This window comes from Ammospiza nelsoni, chromosome 4 (assembly GCF_027579445.1).
Source record: "Ammospiza nelsoni isolate bAmmNel1 chromosome 4, bAmmNel1.pri, whole genome shotgun sequence".
NCBI classification, from domain to species: Eukaryota; Metazoa; Chordata; class Aves; order Passeriformes; family Passerellidae; genus Ammospiza; species Ammospiza nelsoni.
Genome location: NC_080636.1, coordinates 23,516,498 through 23,537,254, shown reverse-complemented (window position 1 = coordinate 23,537,254; position 20,757 = coordinate 23,516,498). Strand labels below are relative to the sequence as shown.

At 44.7% G+C, this 20,757-nt stretch overlaps 1 protein-coding gene across 3 annotated transcripts in view; it reads left to right on the top strand.

Moving 5' to 3' along the window:
• Positions 1–16,851, top strand: part of RBM47 (RNA binding motif protein 47) — a 74,589-nt gene extending 57,738 nt beyond the window's left edge. For 2 of the 3 annotated variants that reach the window (XM_059470664.1, XM_059470666.1), the window contains exons 2-5: positions 7,404–8,563; positions 10,037–10,243; positions 13,449–13,651; positions 14,016–16,851. In XM_059470664.1, the coding sequence (XP_059326647.1) occupies positions 7,404–8,563; positions 10,037–10,243; positions 13,449–13,651; positions 14,016–14,261 (1,816 nt within the window). In that variant the 3' untranslated portion in view covers positions 14,262–16,851. The remainder of the gene's footprint in view (positions 1–7,403; positions 8,564–10,036; positions 10,244–13,448; positions 13,652–14,015) is intronic. The other variant, XM_059470665.1, reaches the window with a different exon arrangement.
• Positions 16,852–20,757: the final 3,906 nt, after the last annotated feature.

Sequence of the window (20,757 nt, the reverse complement as noted above, 5' to 3'; positions counted from 1 at the left end):
ATATAACAAGGTTAGGGGAATTAGATCCTTAATTGTTATTTTTCTAATGATAAAGGTGAAAATAAGAAGTTTAACCTTCAAATCCTAGTTTGAAGCTGTAGCCAATTGTTGACTGTACAAATTCCTTGTTGAATTATCTGATTAGCATTCAAGTTTTAACTTTGGAAATTCCAGGATATTAATTTACAGAATAATTTCAGGTGTTTTCCTACTAAAAAGAAGCAAGAAGTAAAAGAACAGATTTCTAGTAATTTTGTTACAATTTTTAAAGCCAAATACATTGCTTTTGATTGGTGCCTGGAGAATATAACCTGTCTCTGCAAGACCTTTAAAACAGGATTTTCTGTAGTGCTCATCCCTATCTTAAATATATCCCTCTTGCAGCCATTAGAGTCTTGTAACTGATGTCAGGGGAGTCATGCTACGTGTGAGTACTGTCAGAATATCACACTTTATTTTCTGTTTCTTTCTTTGAACCTCATACAATCAGAAGTCACAGTCAACAGATTTTGGTGAGTTTTAAATGGAACAAACAATTTTAAACATGTTTAGCCACTTAAGACAAATTTAAGCAACTAAAAACCATGCACAGGCCCTCCCTGCAGTAAATCCACCCTGACGACTGCTCTTCAGGCCTTGAGCATTAACTTGCCCCATACAAAGTGAACATAACTAACTGACCACAATAAAACTGAACTTTAAGCATGAAATACAAACTCTTGCAATCAATCAGAACTCTGTTGATAGGCTCTAGATTAGAATGCTAATTGTCACCATAGTAGAAGTGGGAATTTCGTAAAATCATAGAACCTTTGAGTTGGAAAAGACCTCTAAGATGGTTGAAATCAACCATTAGCTGAACACTGCAAAGCCCACCACTAAACCAGGTCCCTAAGTGCCACATCTGCGTATCTTTTACATACCTCTGGAGTTGGTATTTAAGCACTTCCCTGAGCAGCCTGTTCCAATGCTTACAGCCCTTTCAATGAAGAAATCTTTCCTTCCCTGGTGCAACTTGTGGCTGTTTCCTTTTGTCCTAATTTCAGCAGCTAGCCTCAGGATTTAATAGTCTGGTTTATCCTACCTCTCAGGCATTGTTGTTCTCTATATTTAAGCATAATACTTCTAGTGGGCAGAGAGCCTCTGCTTGTGCATGTTCTTGTCTGAACATTCGTGGGAAATACGTGGTGCAGCAAATGTTGCTCCGTGCACATCTCATTGTGTTTGTGCAGCACCTGAGTCAAAACGTTCCTGACCCTGGCTGGAGAGGGACAAGTTCAATGACCCAGTTGAGGCATGCAGATGATGATGATGAGAATAAGCAGTCCTTTAGCAGGGCTGGCAGGAGGATAAATTGCACAGCAGACAGACATGTCATTGTCAATGATCTCTGAGGTTACTTTCTTCCAAGCCGTTCATCACAAGCTACTCATCAAGCCTCTCGCCAGCCGTTGTTCCTGCCCTTCAGGTCTGCTGACTCAGTTCACCACTTTTTCCACTGAGTTTTGCCAAAATGATACAGATTGTGAAAATTCACCTTTTCAAAATGTTTCACCTAGCCTGCAACAACTTCTTCACCCAGTTCAGCTGCAGGTAAAGATGTGTCTGACATACTGCAGACATTGTCATGGCCTGTTGGCTCAGGTATGGCTTTTTTGTAAAAGGGTGAAGGCATCATCCATCCCATCCAACCTTTGCTTTCCTGCCTAAAAGACCTTCAGAAAAGGGCCTTGGCCAAAAAGCTGTACTGAAATGCTGCGCTCTGTTGCACTGACCCAAATTTCACAAATTTCAGCTTTGGACACCTGAATTTCATTAATGGCAGAAAGTAGGAAACCAAGTGTGATCCAGTTCCTGTTGATCCCCACTGGCCCCAGATCCTGCAGCTGGGCATGCCATGGGTCAGCTTTGGCAAAAAAGACATCTGCTTTGTTCAGCTCATTTTTGAAATTAATGAGGAGGAAAAGAGTGACAGTCTTGTCAAGAAAGAGCAAAGTGAGGTATAATGATACTGTAATCATCTTTAAGCAGGGAGGTAACTTGCACAGGACACTTGAAGCAATGCACAAGTCACTACCTTATTTAGAATTGATGAGGCTGTTGAATTTTTCTGTTCAGCCAATAGATCTCTAAACAGGCAAACTGTTTTCAGCAGGAGCATTTCTGGGGTGTCTGATGTTTGTGATAAAATTACACAGTTGTTCTTAGTAAGCTGTTGGTTTTGTATGCATTTTATGAATATAAAGTTGTCATGGGAATAGAGTCAGGATTTGAAAATAAAGAACTTTAATGACAGCCATGCTTTTAGAGCTGCTCCCTATCATCATCATCATCAGGATCAACATTTTCCCTCATTATTTCAAGTAAAATACCAGGAAGGTCACATTTAAGCCAGTAGCTGTTATTTTCCTCTGTCAACTGGGTGTATTTGAAATTTCAGCAACTGTCTTTCCCTCTGTGGTTTAAAATGCAAAGCTGTGGCAGTTTCTTGAAGGAAGCAGTAGCTGTGCAGAGTCCATGAGGACACACCCTGTCAGCTCAGTGGGAGTTTGTGCAGTACAGGGTCTGCAGGTGGGGCACAGGTGTCCCCATGCCTCCCCTAGACAGTTATCACAGAGACAGCACATCTCCCTGGTCTCTCCTGTTGCCTGTGGTGATGCTGGCACCTGTCCCCAGGCTTTGGGACTGCCAGCAGTTGTGTCACCCACAGATGATGCCACTAAACCCATGTAACACAAAACTGGGGGGGGGTGAATTAAGTCCAGACATAAACAACCTCATTTTCTAGGATCAGGTGAGTGAGGTGGACACACAGTTACTGCCACAAGGACACTGGCTGTGTCCCTGTGTTTGTAAAAGCCTGTTTGACCACACTAGGATCAACAGAGGAGAACGTGTCTGCCTAACTTCACAGGGCACTGCCCAGTGCTGGACTAACCCAGGGATAAGTTCCTTTGTGGACTTTGGGCATTGCTTTCCTGATGGGGCCCCAAGCTGCCTTTGCCCTGGGACAAGGGACATCACCATCTGGCCCTGCATTGTTGTTGATCAAGGTGTGGTATTTCTACTTAATAAAATACCTACCTCAGTTAATCAGCCTGCCTACAGTATGCTTTAGGTCAGTCACTACCAACGCAGTAAGCTTGCCATTTAATATTCTGGGATGTGGGATGTAAGTGCCTTTAAAGAGAAGGTAATTCATGTTTAGGGCAACACTTATTTACAGTCTTCCTACTGGCAGCAGAGGAGTTTCTCAAGCAAGGTGAAGTGAAATTTGAATGGTTTCAGTGCAACATGTATGTCTGCTAGTTCACCTGTGCAAGAAGTCCTTGGAACAGAGGACTCATGCCTCACTCCTGAGAGGCTGGTAAGCCTCACTCCTGGTAGGCTGGCAGATGTTAGCGTCCATCTAACAACATCTGGTGTGAACAATCAAGCAGGATTTACCTTTTTCTAAAAAGAAGCCAAGGACTTGTCTCAGTCCTGATAGTGAGTCATTTAAAACTTTGCTGTCTCCAAAACACAACCTTTCTTGTTAAAAATGTATGTACCTGTCTCTCTTTTTTTGAATCTATGTTATCAAGATCAGATGTGCCTTCCTCCTCAGAGTCTAGAAACCAAGCACTTATATTTCACAAGACACTGTAATTTAATGGAGATTAAATTTTTGCCTTTTCTAGCACTAATCTCACTTATTGGGTGCTGGAAATCAGTTTGTCTTTATTAAGGCCACTAGACCCATATTACCAGCCCGTGCCTTGTGTAGACCCACAACACAGGGTAGCAGGTTTTCATGATCAGTTTACTGTTGACTTAAAAAATGCACAAGCAGGTTTGAACACTTTGGAAGCTGGTATTTTCAAAAACTGTTTTCTTGAGAGGGATTGCATTTTAGTCTGAAAAGGGTTAAATTGTGTTGGTAGCCCATTTTTAAAGGCAGTAGCAGCAGAAGAGAAAAGCACTCAGACCAGACAGGCTGTGCATTTTCTCATCAAGCTACAGGTGATCAGTGATGATAAATGTTCTGGTAACATTTATCAAGGTGTTGATTATATGAACTTAGTCAAGGTGTTGATTGTGTAGCACGACAATGAATGAACAAGTTGTTAAGTGTGTATTTAGTTACAAAAATTAGGGCTATATGGGCATTATAACTTTCTTAGGTAGGACTTACTTATGAAACCCAGCTCTATGTAGCTGCACAGGAAAAAAAACCCAAACCACATTTGATCATGAATCTTGATTCAAAACAAATTACATAGGGATAAATGCATTTTAGGTTCATAAGGAATTTTTAATGATGCACTATCACAAATGGTGTGTGGCAGTGTCTGCAGCAAAGGTGGCCAGCAGCACTTAGAAGCAGCTTCAGGTACAACTTGCAATATGAGAAATCATCTTGCTGGTGCAATGCAAAATGCTGGAGAACATGCAATCACCTGCATGGCCATTGAATTACCAACTGGTTTCTGGGGCTCAGGGGAGATTGTTTCAACTCCCCTCACAAACCCAGTAGCCATCTGCAGCTTTCCAGACTATAGCCCCAGACACAGAGCCCTGCAGATAACAGAGATATGGAGACCTATTTTGTGAGTTGACCTGAAACAGGTGGTTTGAATGGAATTGGTAATTTTTAAACTTAGCCAAACTTGGGGTGATAAGTACTTGACTTGCCAACAGGTGGCTCATGTAAAGGTAATGATTATTTCCCACCAAAGTGTTTGTATAACCAGCTGTGCTTTTATTCCAAGAAAGGTGAAGTTACACTTCTAGGACCAAACTATCAAGTGAAAAATGAAGATGTTTTACTCTATCTTAAGTTCTTAATTATTTCAAATAATTCCCAGGAATAAAATTAAAATGTGTGTTAAAGGGTGTCTGTTAAATAACTGTTAAAGGGTGATGTTTGAATCTGAGAGAAATGTGTATCAACAGTTCAAGAAGCTATTCATGACAGATCTGGCTTCAAAGGAATCATGTTTAGTAAAGTATTGCCTGAGCATCAGCATCACTTTTATTGCTCTCCACTTTCTTTATCTTCTCCTCTGCTCTCCATATTCTTAAATTAAAATGGCTCAGAAGCATCAGCATGCAACACTCATAGCCAAAATCACGTGCAGGATCAGGTATTACCACAGACCAAAGCTCAGAGGTCTGGTTTCTTAATCCCAAATACATTTAAGAGTTGAACCAGGCTCAACAGTGTTTGCCCTGGCTTGTGCAGAGGCACCTCTGGGTATAGACCAGCACAGCTCTGGACAGCTCAGGAGCTTTACTGAAAACAATCTGAGGTGCTGAAGTTACTAGGATTTTAATAGATTTTGTGAACCATATAAATCAGACTTTGGTGCCTAAAATTTGTGCTGATATTTTTGTGAACTTGGGCTTGCTGCACTAATGAAAAATCTTCCTTGGTGGTCACCAATGCAATTATGGGACAGAGAGAAACCTATGTCTCACTGAATAAGAAAACTGTATAGAATAAATAAATCTCTCTGAAGCTTCATCCTTTTTTATTTAAAATAAAAAATAATCCTGTCAAACCTATATATTGGGAACATTTCTTACAGCGGTTTGCAGTGTCCTACAAGGGTGAGTGTATTTTGACAGTTCCATCAACAGACTGGTGATGAATGCAAGTCATGACAAATAAATCAGTGAAGGAAAGACTGATGGAGTTGTAGAACACCATGGGAAGGAGCCAATAGTGTAACATTCAATAGGTGGGATCTATTCGAAATGCAGTTGGGATAGGGCTGAATGCAAGGTTGTGGCATTCAGAGTAGTAAACACAAGTCATGCCTGCTACATGGGACATAACCAGAGCACGTGGTGCTTCTATAGAGGATTTGAGGTTAGAATTGAAAAAACTCTCCCCAACTACATGTGACTTGCCAGTGAGAAGGTGTGAAGAAGCAGGCTTTGGCAAGACAGACGTGGGGAGAAGAAAGAGGGATGATCCTCATCCCTGTATATAGCAAATGTGAAAGAGGCTGAAGCTCTAGAGAACTGTCAAAAGACCAAAACCCAGTAATTTTGGGTGCAAGTGACTAATTGTGAGCTTAGCCTGCAAGTTCTATTCGAAAGACAGACTTGTGTTGTGATTCAGTGACTTAAATATCACTAGAAGGCATAAGCAGAGGTCTTGAAAGACTGCTTAGTCTATCTAATCCTGTCTGGAAACAAAAGCCAGAGAAATTCTCGTGAGAAATATTGCACACTTACTTGTATGAGGGAGTGGTTAGCAAACAAGCCATACAGGGATGTGTGGTCCACAGCTCTCTGATTACTTACAGCCAAGGTCCTTGTGGAAAATACAATTTACTGAGATAAATGCTATAGCACCTAATGTGCAAATAACACTAAAATGTAATGGTCCATATCATATACAATCACTTGTATTAAATTGTCTGGTGGACCACTGCAGTTTTAAAAGTCGATGAACTAACTACTCTCAGAGTCCAAGGTGTCTTATTTAATTGTGCTCAGAAAGAAAGTTCCCTGTCTTGCAGTTTTGGTTGTTAGCATGGTCATTTCCTGTATGTCTTCACTTCCTGCTCTCTGCCTCTGTTCAAATGCAGAATAAGGTTTCTGTGATTTACCTTCCTCTTGCAGGCTTGCAGTGCCATGCTTGGTTTAAAGCACAGCCTCTCATAAAGGAGTGATTCTCTTCAGCTTTTGTCAAGTCCTGCTGTAATAATGGAAGAGACAAACACCTCAGACATTGTAACACACGCAGTAGGCAACTCAGAAACTTGTCAGATCACTCTTTGCACAAAAAGAACACAAATTGTCCCCCACCCCCACTGCTAAAGTGTATTTTCTATTTCCTACTTGACAGTTACTGCAGAGGTCTAGAGGAGCAAGGGGTTTGTTATCAAATGGAAGCTGTCTGGTGCTTCTCATGCATTTGCCACCTTTCACCATGGAATATGGCACCTGGTGCTTGTGCTATTCAGCAGTAAATGGATTAACTGATGAGTGACTGAGAGGGAAGAGAAGGCTCTGTAGGGTACCTCTGTCTTCCTGTCAGTATCTTTTCTCTCCCAATTCTGTGCAATCTCCTTCTTACCATTTCAAAGATGTCTTGAGATTTTGAGGTACTTGATGGCATCCATTCATGTGCCTTTGGTGTCCTGTGACAGCAGCTCTTGATGCCTGGGATGTGTGAGCAGGTGATCCTCGACCATTCCCTCAAAGAGGAGCTTTGCCTATGTCCAGGATGTGCTGTTCCTGCAGTAACATTCTTCAGGCTGGTGTGACTTCTTACTCTGTTTTTCTGCAGTCTTAGTCCCAGTTTGAAAAACAAACTTGCAGAACAACCACAGGAAAATAAAAGAGAGGTGAAATTCTCATGGTAGCTAATAGCTTTTAACGAGTGTCCTCCTTCTTCATTTGGCCAGGTTTTATCACGCTGTGAATGAGTTTGACACCATGACCGCTGAGGATTCCACTGCAAGGATGAGCAATGATTCCACTAATGTGGCCACCACAAAAGTGCCCGAAGGCGTTGCCGGTGCCCCCAACGAGGCGGCTCTGCTGGCCCTCATGGCCCGCACTGGGTACAGCATGATCCAGGAGAACGGGCAGCGCAAGTACGGAGGGCCTCCTCCCGGCTGGGAGGGCCTGCACCCGCCGCGGGGCTGCGAAGTCTTCGTGGGCAAAATCCCCCGCGACGTCTACGAGGATGAGCTGGTCCCCGTGTTCGAGTCTGTGGGCCGCATCTACGAGATGCGCCTAATGATGGACTTCGATGGGAAGAACCGTGGCTACGCCTTCGTGATGTACACCCAGAAGCATGAGGCGAAGCGCGCCGTCAGGGAGCTGAACAACTACGAAATCCGCCCCGGCAGGCTGCTGGGGGTCTGCTGCAGCGTGGATAACTGCCGGCTCTTCATCGGAGGCATTCCCAAGATGAAGAAGAGAGAGGAGATCCTGGAAGAGATTGCCAAGGTGACAGAAGGCGTGCTGGATGTCATCGTGTATGCCAGCGCCGCAGACAAGATGAAGAACAGAGGCTTTGCCTTTGTGGAGTATGAAAGCCATCGAGCAGCAGCCATGGCCAGGAGAAAACTCATGCCAGGAAGGATCCAGCTGTGGGGACATCAAATTGCTGTTGACTGGGCAGAACCAGAGATAGATGTGGATGAAGATGTCATGGAGACTGTTAAAATCTTATATGTGAGGAATTTAATGATTGAGACCACAGAGGACACCATTAAAAAGGTGTTCGGTCAGTTTAACCCTGGCTGTGTAGAGAGAGTGAAAAAAATCCGTGATTACGCCTTTGTGCACTTTACAACCAGGGAAGATGCCATTCATGCCATGAACAACCTCAATGGTGTTGAACTAGAGGGCTCGTGCCTGGAGGTTACCTTGGCCAAGCCTGTAGACAAGGAGCAGTACACTCGCTACCAGAAAGCAGCAAAAGGAGGGGCTGCAGCAACCTCCGAAGTAACGCAGCAACCTAACTATGTTTACTCTTGTGATCCATATACACTGGCATACTATGGATATCCATACAATGCCTTGATCGGGCCCAACAGAGATTACTTTGTGAAAGGTTAGTAAGCACAATTAGGAGATGTGATGGGCAGCTTTGATCTTAGGCTGATGCCAGAGGTCTGCCTCAGCCAAAGGACAGCTAGTACTACGCAATTTTTCTTAATACTCTTGTATAGGCCTTTTTGTCATATTTCTGTTGGGTCTTACTTTAGTTTATGACTACATAAAATGTATATATCTATAAATAATTGCAAATGTGCAAGATAGTATGAGAGAGATATCAAATATGGGGTTAAGAGCAGGTAAAAACCAAGCATGAGATGGCGAACAGATGGATCTGGGTTTTATGAGCAATGTATTAAGTCTGAGCAAGTCTAAGGATTCCATTGTCTGATGTCTCCTTTCAAAGAGCTGCATCCTACGGCAGAGTGCTCTGGAGGCGTGGGTATGGTGACCTATCCAAAAGGAAGGAGTGAGGGAAAGCCTTAGTTAGGAGCTCTCTAGGTGTCATTTACCTTCCACATTAAAATAACAGTAATGTTCCTTCATAAAGTCATTTGAGAACTACAAGCAGAAGGAATCACATGAGTGAAAAAAAAATTATTTTATTATATATACCTTAATTAGTTATCTGTTATAGTCATTAAAAATTAACCAAAAATCACTTATTCTTAAAAAAAAACCTAACAGCTATAACTGGTATTATAATTACAATTATCCTGTACTTACAGGAATTAGAGTTTCCTGACATTTGATGTGTATTTCCATAGAAGAAGCAATTTAGCATAAATATATTCTTAAAGCTCCCACATAAACCGAGAAGTATTTTTAACCGTAATCGTTCAAGAATTTCAGCTTCTTCTCAATTTCCAGGTTTGTACTTGCAATGAACTATGGCAGAGTTGAGTAACAGACTAAATATTCAATTAGGTCATCATAAAGTAAATCTATACTGCAGTGTTCAAAGTACTGTCAGAACAGATGTGTAGTCACTAAGATGAATAAAGGCAATATTATTGGAAATGGGTTATATACACCTAATAAAATAGCAGAGAAAACAATTCAACAATGTAAGTGAAAATATATGCAGTCATGGGACAAAGTTGATTAAAGGGCAGGTGTGATGCTGTGCCATCTTGGCAGAGTCCCATTGCAGCCGGTTGACAAGTTTGGTCTTCTCTGGAGGACATCTGAAAGCAGAAGCTCTTCCTAATGCATAGAAATCAGCCAGAGGATCCTCTCACTCTCTACTGACTGCATTGAACCTGTAACACTCACTACAAGAGTTCCATCAATATAAATGAGCAGTTAATATATGCTCACAAACATCAAAAGCTAAACAAGCATAGGCTTACTGGATACTTCTTAGGCACCTCTGTTTCCCTAAGCAGGGTCACTAAGACTCAACCATGCTGACTTAAGCAGCCACATTTCTGAGTGCAAGCCTCCAGGTTTCAGCCTGGGGTCACTCGTGCTCCCCACAGGGCTGTCGCTGTCCATTACTCACCATCTTCTGTGTTGTTATCATAAGCAGGCAGCATACGAGGCAGAGGGCGAGGCGCAGCTGGCAACAGAGCTCCGGGTCCCAGGGGGTCCTACCTGGGGGGATACTCCGCCGGCCGTGGAATCTACAGCAGGTACCATGAAGGCAAAGGAAAGCAGCAAGAGAAAGGATTCGAACTGGTTCCCAACTTGGAGTTACCTGCAGTCAATCCAGTGGCCATTAAGCCTGGTGCAGGTTAGTATGTGTAATGAGGGGAGTAAAGCAGGGGTGGTGGGCAGGCCCCCACTCCAAGCCCTGTCTCAGGCATGTGAGAACCCCTCCAGGGCCAGTCCACAACTGCAACTGCAGCAATGGGGGTGGCTCCAGGGCTGGGGCTCAGTGCTCCCTTGTGCTGAGTGCCTCCTGGTCCTGGCCAGACTTTCTTCACACAAGAGGCACACAGCAGGATAGGGGACACAGATATCTGGGAGTTCTTCAGACCAAAGTAAAAAGGACTAAAGCAACTCCCACTCCTCCTCTCCCCTTTTGCATTTGTTTAGGAGGAAGCAGACTTTCCTCTCCTTCTAGTCCTGGAAACCAGAACATGGTGACTAAGATCAATCTCTCTTTTAAGGTCTTCAATGCTAGTTTCACCCTGGGAGATGCCTATCCTAGATTTCCAGCCAGGCTGGAGCCCTGCCCTGTTTAGTCCATCTTGCTCCAGTGGTATGAGGCTGAGAAAAGGATCTGGGGCTTTCCCATTGCAGGAAAGTCCCTGGGTGAGGCAAGCTCCTCCATCTCCATCAGTGGCATGGGGAAGGAGCAAGGCAGGGAGCCCTCAGGTCCATCTTTGCAGCTGTGCAGTGCCTACAGGAGTGCTCTCATCTCTGCTGGGCTCTGATGGGCCAGTCCAAGGGCTGGGACAGGGATTGCCTCCTTCCGCTGCTTTGCCAGCTGAGTGCCCAGCCCTTGTCATTCCCAAGTGAACAAGAGGAAATCTGAAGCTCTGCAATTCCTCAAGATCCTGTTTGGAAAGATTTTTATTTGGAAAAGTAGCCTAAGGAAGAAGGTCCATGAAGGGGATGGGGACCCCATCCTGAAGTCCTGATGTCTTCTCCTTCATTTTTCTTTCCAAGTAAACTGTAAATGGCAAGATTGCTTAATAATAGAGCTACTGTGGTTTCCCAAAACATATTTCATTTATGTCAGTGAAAATTACAGCTTGCATCTAATGAAGTCTGTGAAGAGTTCCTCATAACAACTGGATGAGGTAATATCAGAAGTCTAGAGACAAAGGAAGGCTGTTAAGATTAGAGTTGGAGAAAGATCAGACTTCCTGAGAAAACTACCCACCCGCCACCAGAAAATATTACTGCTACGTGTGTTTGCAAAGATACTTTAGGAATTCCAGGTATTACTAAAGGATGCTTGAAAAGTGAGCTTGGAAATGCATGCATGTTAGTGGTGTCTATATTTCATTTGACTGCCAAACAAAAGCTTGAAGCTCAAGCCAAAGTGTTTCTACACTTGAAGCATGTTAAAATTCAGGGTTTTTTATCAGACCTTCCCCTGTTTTATGGTTTCAGCACAGCCTCTGAGCACAGCAGCACCTGGTCTGTTTTCCCCAGTCACATCAGCTGATCTAATAAGAGGTACCTCACACAAGAGTTACCTCTGTTATTAAGAGGGTATGACTTTGAAAGCACATTACCAGAGCAGAGGAGTAGAAATGTACTGACTGCAAAGTTTCCTGCCTACTGTTTAGACCAACCTTAAAGCTCATTTCTCTGCAAATAGTTGGAATACTCCTGGGAGGTCACCCCAGTACCCCAGATACCTGCTATGGTTTTTCTGCCAGAAGTTATTGCATGTGAGAATGGAGCACGTGAGCTCTTCGCCTTGGTGAGAAATTATCCAGGATATTTAAACCAGAGACAAAACCGGTTTGACCTGACCAGGTGGACTCTGTGTAAAAGGAGAACTGGAAAACCTCATGTGTTGGGGGTCTCTGCTTGAGGAAACAGTGATAGTCCACTGGTGGAGAGCACATTTCTGCCTGAAAGATATCTGAGCAGCTTCCTTGTTGCAGTCTCCAGCATCAGAGCAAAAGCAGTGCTTTCTGTCACCTCCTTCCACCAGGCATAACTGCACACTTTAACATTGCAAAGTTCCATTGCACAGAAATAAACCTGTGTACATAGGGTTCATTTCTGGCTTAGTGGCTGCACCTCCCATAAATGCCAATGCCATCTCTTAGTCCATCATCTATTATTTATGGATTTCTTTGTTTTCCTTGTGAATAGCCTTACTGCTAAAAAGCTAACAAGCTGAATGCTGAAGTGTGCAATATGAGGCAATGATGGAAATCACAGCACCATAGAATGGTTTCCATTGGAAGGGACTTTAAAGATCATCTAATCCAATGTCCCTGTCATGGGCAGACATGTCTTAAACTAGATCAGGTTGCTCAAAGACCCATCCAACCTGAACTTGAACACTTCCAATAATGAACCACACAAAACTTCTCTGGACAACCAGTCCAGTGTCTCGTCACCTTCATAATAGAGTATTTCTTTCTTATGTCCAACCCTTTTTCAGTTTAACCCTGTTACCCCTTGTCCTATCACTACAGGCCTTACCATAAAGTCTTTCTTGTAGGACCCCTTTAAGTACTGAAAAACTCCAGCAGAGGTCTTTATCCCGAAGACATCTTTTCTCCAGGCTAAACAACCCCAACTCTTCCAGTTTGACTTAACAGCAGAGGTGCTCCCTCTTGTTTAACATCTTCTGAACCTGCTCCAACAGGTTCACTTCCTTCTTATATTGGGGGCTCCAGAACTGGACACAGCACTCCAGTAGCAAACAGATGGGATAAAACATATTTAGCCAAGGTAGTCCTGGGAAATGCTGGTAACAGAGCTGATATTTTCACAGGGTTGGCCACAGGATGGCATGTAAAGCAGACCCATTGCTGCCTGTAACTTCTGCAGTATAAACCACAACTTTCTGTCCTGGAGCAGCTCTTCCTATGGCAGCTACATATTCCTTGATGTCAAGAGCTGGAGCAGGGACTCACTGGGACATTACACACTCTTACTGCCTGTGATCAGGCCACTCTCAGCCAGAGAGAAGGACAGCAGTGGTCAGAAGGGGTTGTGTAAATCTGGGTCACAGCTCCCACTCCCCAGGAGGACTGGCCCTAGGATACTCATGGCAGGAGCATGGGGGAAAATGCTGGACCAAGCAGCACTGAGCCTGTCACTGTGCATCAGCTATGGTGCTCCCATGCATGGGAGGGAAGAGATGCCCCAGGTCCCCTGCCTGCACAAAAGGCTACCTGCCCTGATGAGAGCAGCACAGGATCACAGCTGGAGAGTTGGCACAGCTGCGGGGGAGAGTCTTTGACAGGAGGTCCTGGAAACTCTTTCCCAGTGTATCTGATATGTCTGGTCTCTCCTAGTGGCCATCCCTGCCATTGGTGCCCAGTACTCCATGTTTCAGGCCGCACCACCAGCCAAGATGATGGAAGATGGCAAAATCCACACTGTTGAGCACATCATCAACCCCATAGCTGTCCAGCAGGACCCAGCTAGTGCAGCAGCTGCCGCAGCGGCCGCAGCCGCAGCTGTAATACCAGCTGTGTCAACACCTCCTCCCTTCCAGGTGAGCTCAGCACAGAAATCCCGCTTCCCATGCATCCTGCTGTGCATACCCAGGGTGGGGGGAAAGCCTGTTCTCTTGCCCTGCTCCATTCAGGACAGGCTCTTGAGGGTGTCACAGTGCCCAAGAGCCCTGAAGTCCATCTCACCTGTCAGACATCTGCGCATTGGGCTGTTGCTTTCCCCGCTGTGGGGGACCCAAACCGTGAGGGGGGAGCAGCCTCCCCTGGCAGCATAAACTCTCAATCAACAGGGCACGCACTGCCTACCCTCTCCATCACCCCCTTCCCTTCTGGGGCTTTGCCATTCATGGAAGTGGGGTGTCACAACAAAGCGCATTTTGCGAGGTCTGTTCCCTTTCCCTGCAGGGCCGCCCCATCACGCCGGTGTACACCATGACTCCCGGCGTGCAGCGCATCCCTGCCGCCGGCATTTACGGGACAAGTTACGTGCCCTTCGCGGCGCCCGCGGCGGCCACGGCCACAATAGCCACGCTACAGAAGAACGCGGCCGCCGCCGCCGCCGCCTACGGGGGCTACGCCGGCTACATCCCGCCGGCATTCCCGGCCGCCACCATCCAGGTGCCCATCCACGACGTCTACCCCACGTACTGACACTGTCGGCGGAGGAGGGTGCTGGGGAAACACACACTGAAGGAACACTTTACTATTTATGAAGAAAGAACTGTCCGCGAAAGAGTAAACATTTGGGCTTGGTAAAACAATGCAGAAAGTGAAGAATGTCATAGAAAAACGTGTTTGAAATATTTTCTATGCTTGAAGTTTTCACTAACTTTTTTAGGCTATTTTTAAAAATTTAACATGCCTGTATTCATACATTTCCAAAGGACCTCGGTGCATCCAGCCCACCACTGACATGCATTTATATGCACTGCAGTAGGGTTGCATAGGGTCTTTTTTTTTTTTTAGCAGTTATATTTTCAATATATTTGTGGTATGAAGGTTTTTTTTTTTAGTAATTTCTGCACTCCAGAGATGTCTATTTTGTAGTGCCTTTAATAATATATCAGCTATATATTAAAAAGCACACCTGAGCAGCTAGGGAAAGTTTTAACAATATATTTTGAAGAGTATATTCAATATTTAAATACATACCTTAGTGTTTTGTTTTGTTTTTTGTTTTTTTAAGAAGAAAACAACAAGTATCTTATTTAAAAATTATACTGGAAAGTGCAATTTGAAAAATGTGCAAGACCTCTGCATTTTTTGCTGGCATTAATACAATCTGCTCATTCTCATTTGAAATCACAAGTAACTAATATTGCCTGTTTGGAAGAAAGAGAAAAGAAAAAAGCCTCCTCACACATACCTCTTCACAGTGTGATTTGCAGGCTTGTTTTCAGCTAAAGAAAGGCTCCAGGTTTTCCTTAGCAACTGGATTTTCTATTTATTGAAGCTACTTGTAGTTGCAGCACGTACAGAAACGAGTAGCTGGCTTTTCACGCGAGGTGTCTTGACTTAGATCTTCATCCAGTATAAAGCCAAGGCTTTTTCTCAATGCTCTTCATTTTATTCTTTGAAGTATATGTTGTAGTGACTGAGAACACTTTGTGTTGCTGTTAGCAAGAGTAGCCACACTCTCGCCAAGAGGATGTGCAGCATTACTTACTCGTTGCTCCATCATGCTCCATGAGAAATTCCAAAGGTACTAGGGGTGGTAGTGATACTGGAATTAGTGAAACAGGGCTAGCCTCCCTCCCAGCCTCCCTTCCACTCTTAATTCCCCTTCTCCACAACTGGAGTTGTACATGCACATCAGGGGTGGGAGTGATTAGACCCAATGATTTTAAGACATTGAGCTTGTAAATATCTTTTAATATTCATTTTAAAGTCATTTTATGTTGCAAATTTACATGGTATGTGGTTTGCCACAAAACAAAAACCTTTTATTGCAATGTTATAAAAAAGTTTGTTTTATTAAGAAGTAAATATATTCTTGCAGTGTTTTGTGGCCTGTTTAAAGGTTTTTATTTAGTAGTACAGTGAATGTAAAATAGAGTAAAATGGTAAAAAATATCTTGCCCTTTGTATGAAGTGCATCAGCTCTACAAACACAAGTCCGGTGACAAAAGGTGAGAAGCAGGGAGTCAGTAAACAATGTTCTTTTACTTTTTGAGGTATAAGTACATACCAAAGGAGTTTCACATTGGCCATATTTTGACAACTGAACCACTTCCAGACCATATTGAGCTCAGTTAAGTGACCTTTTTAATACACTGCTTTTGCTTGCCTCAAAATTGAGCAGTTGTATTTTAGGTGCTCTTGCTCAGACAATCTGAGCTGCCCTTGACCCTGCCAACCCATTAGTAAAAGCACTGTGAGGTTACCCATTAGGTTGGACTCTGCTCCTCCACGCCCCTTCCCAGGAAACTTTTATTGTCTGTACCTGCACACCTGAAAGCACAGCCAGACCTCAGCCCCAAGGTCCTGCCCTTGTGCAGGGTGAGAGAGGAGGAGATCTGGGCAAAGCCCAAGGGCCAAGCCCCCAGCCAGAGTCCAGCACTACCTCCTCCAGTCTAAGGTCTTGCATGGCTCAACACTGAATGCCAGCGTGGGTCCCTGGGCCGTGCACAAACAGCCCTGGGGCCAGCACAGGCACTCCAGTGGTCTGGGCTCGGCTGGCCCTTCCAGCCCCACGCCATGGCTGACCCCCAGAGGAGAGAGGAAGGGTGAGGGCTCCCTTCCCACTGATCCTCTCCCTGCCAACAGGACAAGGGGCCTGCTGCTCACAGAGATGGCAGGAAGAGAAAGGAGCCAATGAGGGAAAACCGTGAGGTGTCCCCAGCCAGCAGTGGGTGCTGCCCATGCCTGGGTAGCAGCAGGCAGCACCCAGGGATGGAGGCAAGACCCAGGCATGCAGGCAGCCAGGTCATGCTGAGGCTTCTGCCCGTGCCTGTCTTGACATTTACTTCTAAAACATTTCATGTACACTACTACGGAGGTAAGTCTAATAACTTGAAATGTGAACATCTTTAGGTTAAGAACAAACTATTCTAAGAAAAAAAGTATATATATTTAAAAATAAAACAAAACTAGTGTGCCTTATTCTCAAAAGAGCTGATATTTTAGATATTTTATTGTATCTCTCTTCTCTTTATTGTCAGAAGCCTCTGAGTTTATTTAGTTCTTGCTCCATTTATGGTACATTTCTAGGATGTAGTGAATAAAGCATTCTTTAAAAACAGAGACTGTTACTTCATTGCAACCTCCCACTCTGGCAAGGCTGTGCTCCCCTCCAAGCTGGGAAGAGGGTTTTAGGGCAGGAGGGAAGCAGGGCACTGCAGCCAGCATCCCTGCAGGCTCCTGCAGGGAGGGGAGATGAACTGTCCCACTGACTCCTCTGTCCCACCACCTGCAGAGGACAGTGACCTTCCCAGCGTGCTCAGTGGGCATCTCTCCATTCTTCCAGCATCCTCTGAACAACCAAAATCTCTTCTTGTATGCAGTTTAGAGTCAGTGCCTAGATGTGGATGGAGCTGCAGCTAATATCTCTCTGTGCTTTCCATCCACCCCATGCACAAATTCCTATATTTCCTTGTATATCCTCACTGCCAAGCAGGAGCACTGGGAATTGGTTCATCCTTTTCATTTCAGCATGCTCCATGCTTCAAACACACAGAAAGCTAAGCTGCACCTCATCTGCAGTGTTCTAGACTCCCTGGCTGTTTCCTTAGTGTAAATATACCTGGAGAAAATTTGCTGCAAATACCAAGTCTGTGGAGAAGTCTGAGGCACTAGTCCTGGCTAACCAGAGAGGTCCCAGTTGCTGGAAGATATCAAATCTGACAACTATCTACAAGAAGGAGTGGAAGGAGAAACCTTCCAAAGGGAATATCAGGAGTGACCCACTTAGTTGGTGAGGCAAAGGCTGTGGAAGTTGTCTAACCTTATTTTAGTAAAGCCTTTGACACAGTCTCTCACAATATTCTCCTGGAGAAATTGGCTTCCCATGGCATGAGGGAGCACACCGTTCACTAGGTAAAAAACTGACTGACTGGCCAAGCCCAGAGTTACACCCATGGATGGAGTTACATCCAGCTGACAGCCAGCCAAGAGCAGTGTTCTCCGGGACTCAGTACTGGGGCCAGTCCTGTTAAATGTCCTTGCTGATGACCTGAACAAAGAGACTGAGTGCCCATCAGTCAGTTCACAGGTGACACCAAGTCAGGTGGGAGTGTTGATCTGCTGGAGGGCCAAAGGCTCTGCAGAAGGACCTGCACAGGCTGAATCCATGGGCCAAGGCCAGCACTATGAAGTTCAACAAGGCCCCCGCCAGGTCCTGCACTGGGGTCACAGCAAGCCCAGGCAGTGCTGCAGGCTGGGGCAGAGTGGCTGGAAAGCTGCCCAGAGGAAAAGGAGCTGGGAGTGCTGGTCCACAGGTAGCTGACCATGAGCCAGTGAGTGCCCAGGTGGCCAAGGAGCCAATGGCATCCTGACCTGTGTCAGCAACAGCGTGGCCAGCAGGACCAGGGCAGTGATTGTTCCCCCGGTACCCAACACTGACACATCTCAAATCCTGCATCCAGTTCTGCACCCCTCACCACAGGAAGCTCATTGAAGGGCTGGGGGGTGTCCAGAGAAGGGCAACTGAGCTGGGGAAGGGTCTGGAGCACAAGGCTTATGGGGAGCACCTGAGAGAGCTGGGGATGTTTAACCTGACGAAAAGGAGGCTCAGGGGAGACCTGATCACTCTCTACAACTGCCCAAAAGGAGATTGTAACCAGGTGGGCGTTGTTCTCTTCCTCCAAGTAACAAGTGACAGGGCAGGGTGAAATGGCCTGAAGATGTGCCAGGTGAGATTTAGATTGGACATTAGGAAAAACTTCTTCACTGAAAGGGTGGTTAAGCATTGGAAAGGCTGCCCAAGGAAGTGGCGGAATCACCATTCCCTGGAAGTGTTAACAGTATATGGATGTGGCACCTGGGGACATGGTTTATTAGTGATCATAGCAGTGCTAGGTTAGCAGGACTTGATGATTTCAAAGGTATTTTCCAGCCTCAATGATTCAATAATTCACTTGGATGAGAAAGAAACCACCAGCAAACCCCGGTCCTTTATAGTTTAAACATGAGGCATGACCTTCACAAAAAGCAATATTTTCCAAATGAGATGAACTCTGCCACACTGAAATGTTTCTGCTCTTTCCTTTTTCCCTTTACCCAAACTACCCAAGAAAATTAATCTACACAACTTTTTCTAAACATACACTTTACAAGATTATTTCTTTATTTTTTTAGACTGCTGGTTTCTGTCTTCAGTTTTGTAAGATCTTAATTAATTATTAACTCGTCGTAAGGTTGAAATATGCAAGTCATTCTCAGGATATTAACATAAACAATGCCAGAGAAATGCAATTGTGCTTTCAGGATGACCTTGCTGCCTTGGGAATGTCAGGAGCTCTGCTGAGGCCTTGGGCACTGTGACAACTCAGAATGCTAGGATCAAGGTGATCCCATTCCCTTTTTGAATGTCTTTCTTCATGGTCTTGAAGAACAGATATGCTCTTCCCTGGCTGGTATCATCCTAAAAACCATGCTAAAAACCAGCTTTGGCTTTCTTCAGGAAACACCATCCAGTAGCACAACTGTGACACAACTATTACACGAGCAGATTTAGAAGAAATCCAAGTGCGTCACTCTGATACGGCAACATCTCATCTATAAAAACACTCAGAGTACATGTAAAATGCATTTTTCATACATACCAAAAGGTAGATGCAGTACTTCATCTCCTTCTCTGTGGCTGGGGTTACAACCCTAACCCTTCTGGTCTGAATGAGTCCTGAGCACTTACAGGACTCTCTGCTCCCTGGATGCCAATCAGCCACAAAACTGGCCCATCATGCTGACCTGTAAAATAAATAAACCGAGGACCTACATTGTAACAAGAGAAAATACCTCTGCTGTGCATCTAAAAGCCAGTAATATTCAGGTTTTATGCTCCAGTGTGTCAATTAAATGCTGAATCACACTTGACTGAGTTTTAGAGCCAAGTCCTGCCTGGCAGCAAAATGGTCAGGATGGTGTTGCAGGGAGAAGCTGCAAGCTAGGGAGTAAAAAAAAAAAAGTAGTTTTGTGGCACCAAGTCCCTCCCTTTTGGCACAAAGACAGACTGTGCCATGCAATTATGATTGTTCAAAGAGGAAAGAGAAAACGGTAAGTTTCAGAAATTTGGAACTGTAGGAGTACTTCCACATGAAACATTTTCTGTCAAGCTGATGAATTAGATCAGATTTTTTTTTTTTTTCCTCCAGCCAGAAGACAAGAACTGGAGTGCACTTGGTTGCTAATCAAAGAAGACAGAAGTTCGGTCTCACAGTCCTGATTCAGGCAAAACTGTAAATCCTGCATGTGGGAGATGACCAGTCAAGGACTGCCTGCACCAAAAAATTTTACAGGGAAAAATGCTCAGGCATGCTCAGCTTTGTCCCACAGGTACCACATGCCTGTGGCTTCCCAACATAGTGTCAGATGTCTTTGTCTAGGCTGTGTCAGTTGTCAGACATCTCCACCTAACAGTTTGTGAAAGTTAAAACTCTGCTCCATAGTGGGCCCTGGGGCTTCACCTCCTCTGACCAGGGCTCCCCACAGCCACCTTTCCCCAGGGCATCTGGAGACACACCATCACTAACCTGGTGCTCACCCTGACTGTTCCTGTGCTTCTGCACAGAGCTGGTTTGTGGGGTGGTGACTGCCCTGGAGGAAGCTGGGTCACTTTTCATGTTTTGGCTGACACCATCATACTTCTACTGTGAAGAAAAATATGCTTGTGTTCTTTTTTTTTTCACCTCTTTCCAAACACACACACATAATTTCTGCCAGCCAGGTTGCACTTTGAGCCCATCCTTGCATGTTTTTGCAATGTCACAGAAGCTCATCATTGGCTCAGCCACTGCCTGCAATCTGTGCACTGGTGGGAAGCAGGAAGCCACAGGTAAGCCCAAAGATCTTCATGAAGCATAAAATAAACCCCTGCAAACAGCCTACACAACCCACAGAAGTGACCTAGTGACCTCAAGCTAACCAGCAGAGAGAAAAATGCACTTAAGTCAGTCAGAGGCAAAACAGCCTACCCTTAAAGCAGGTCCTT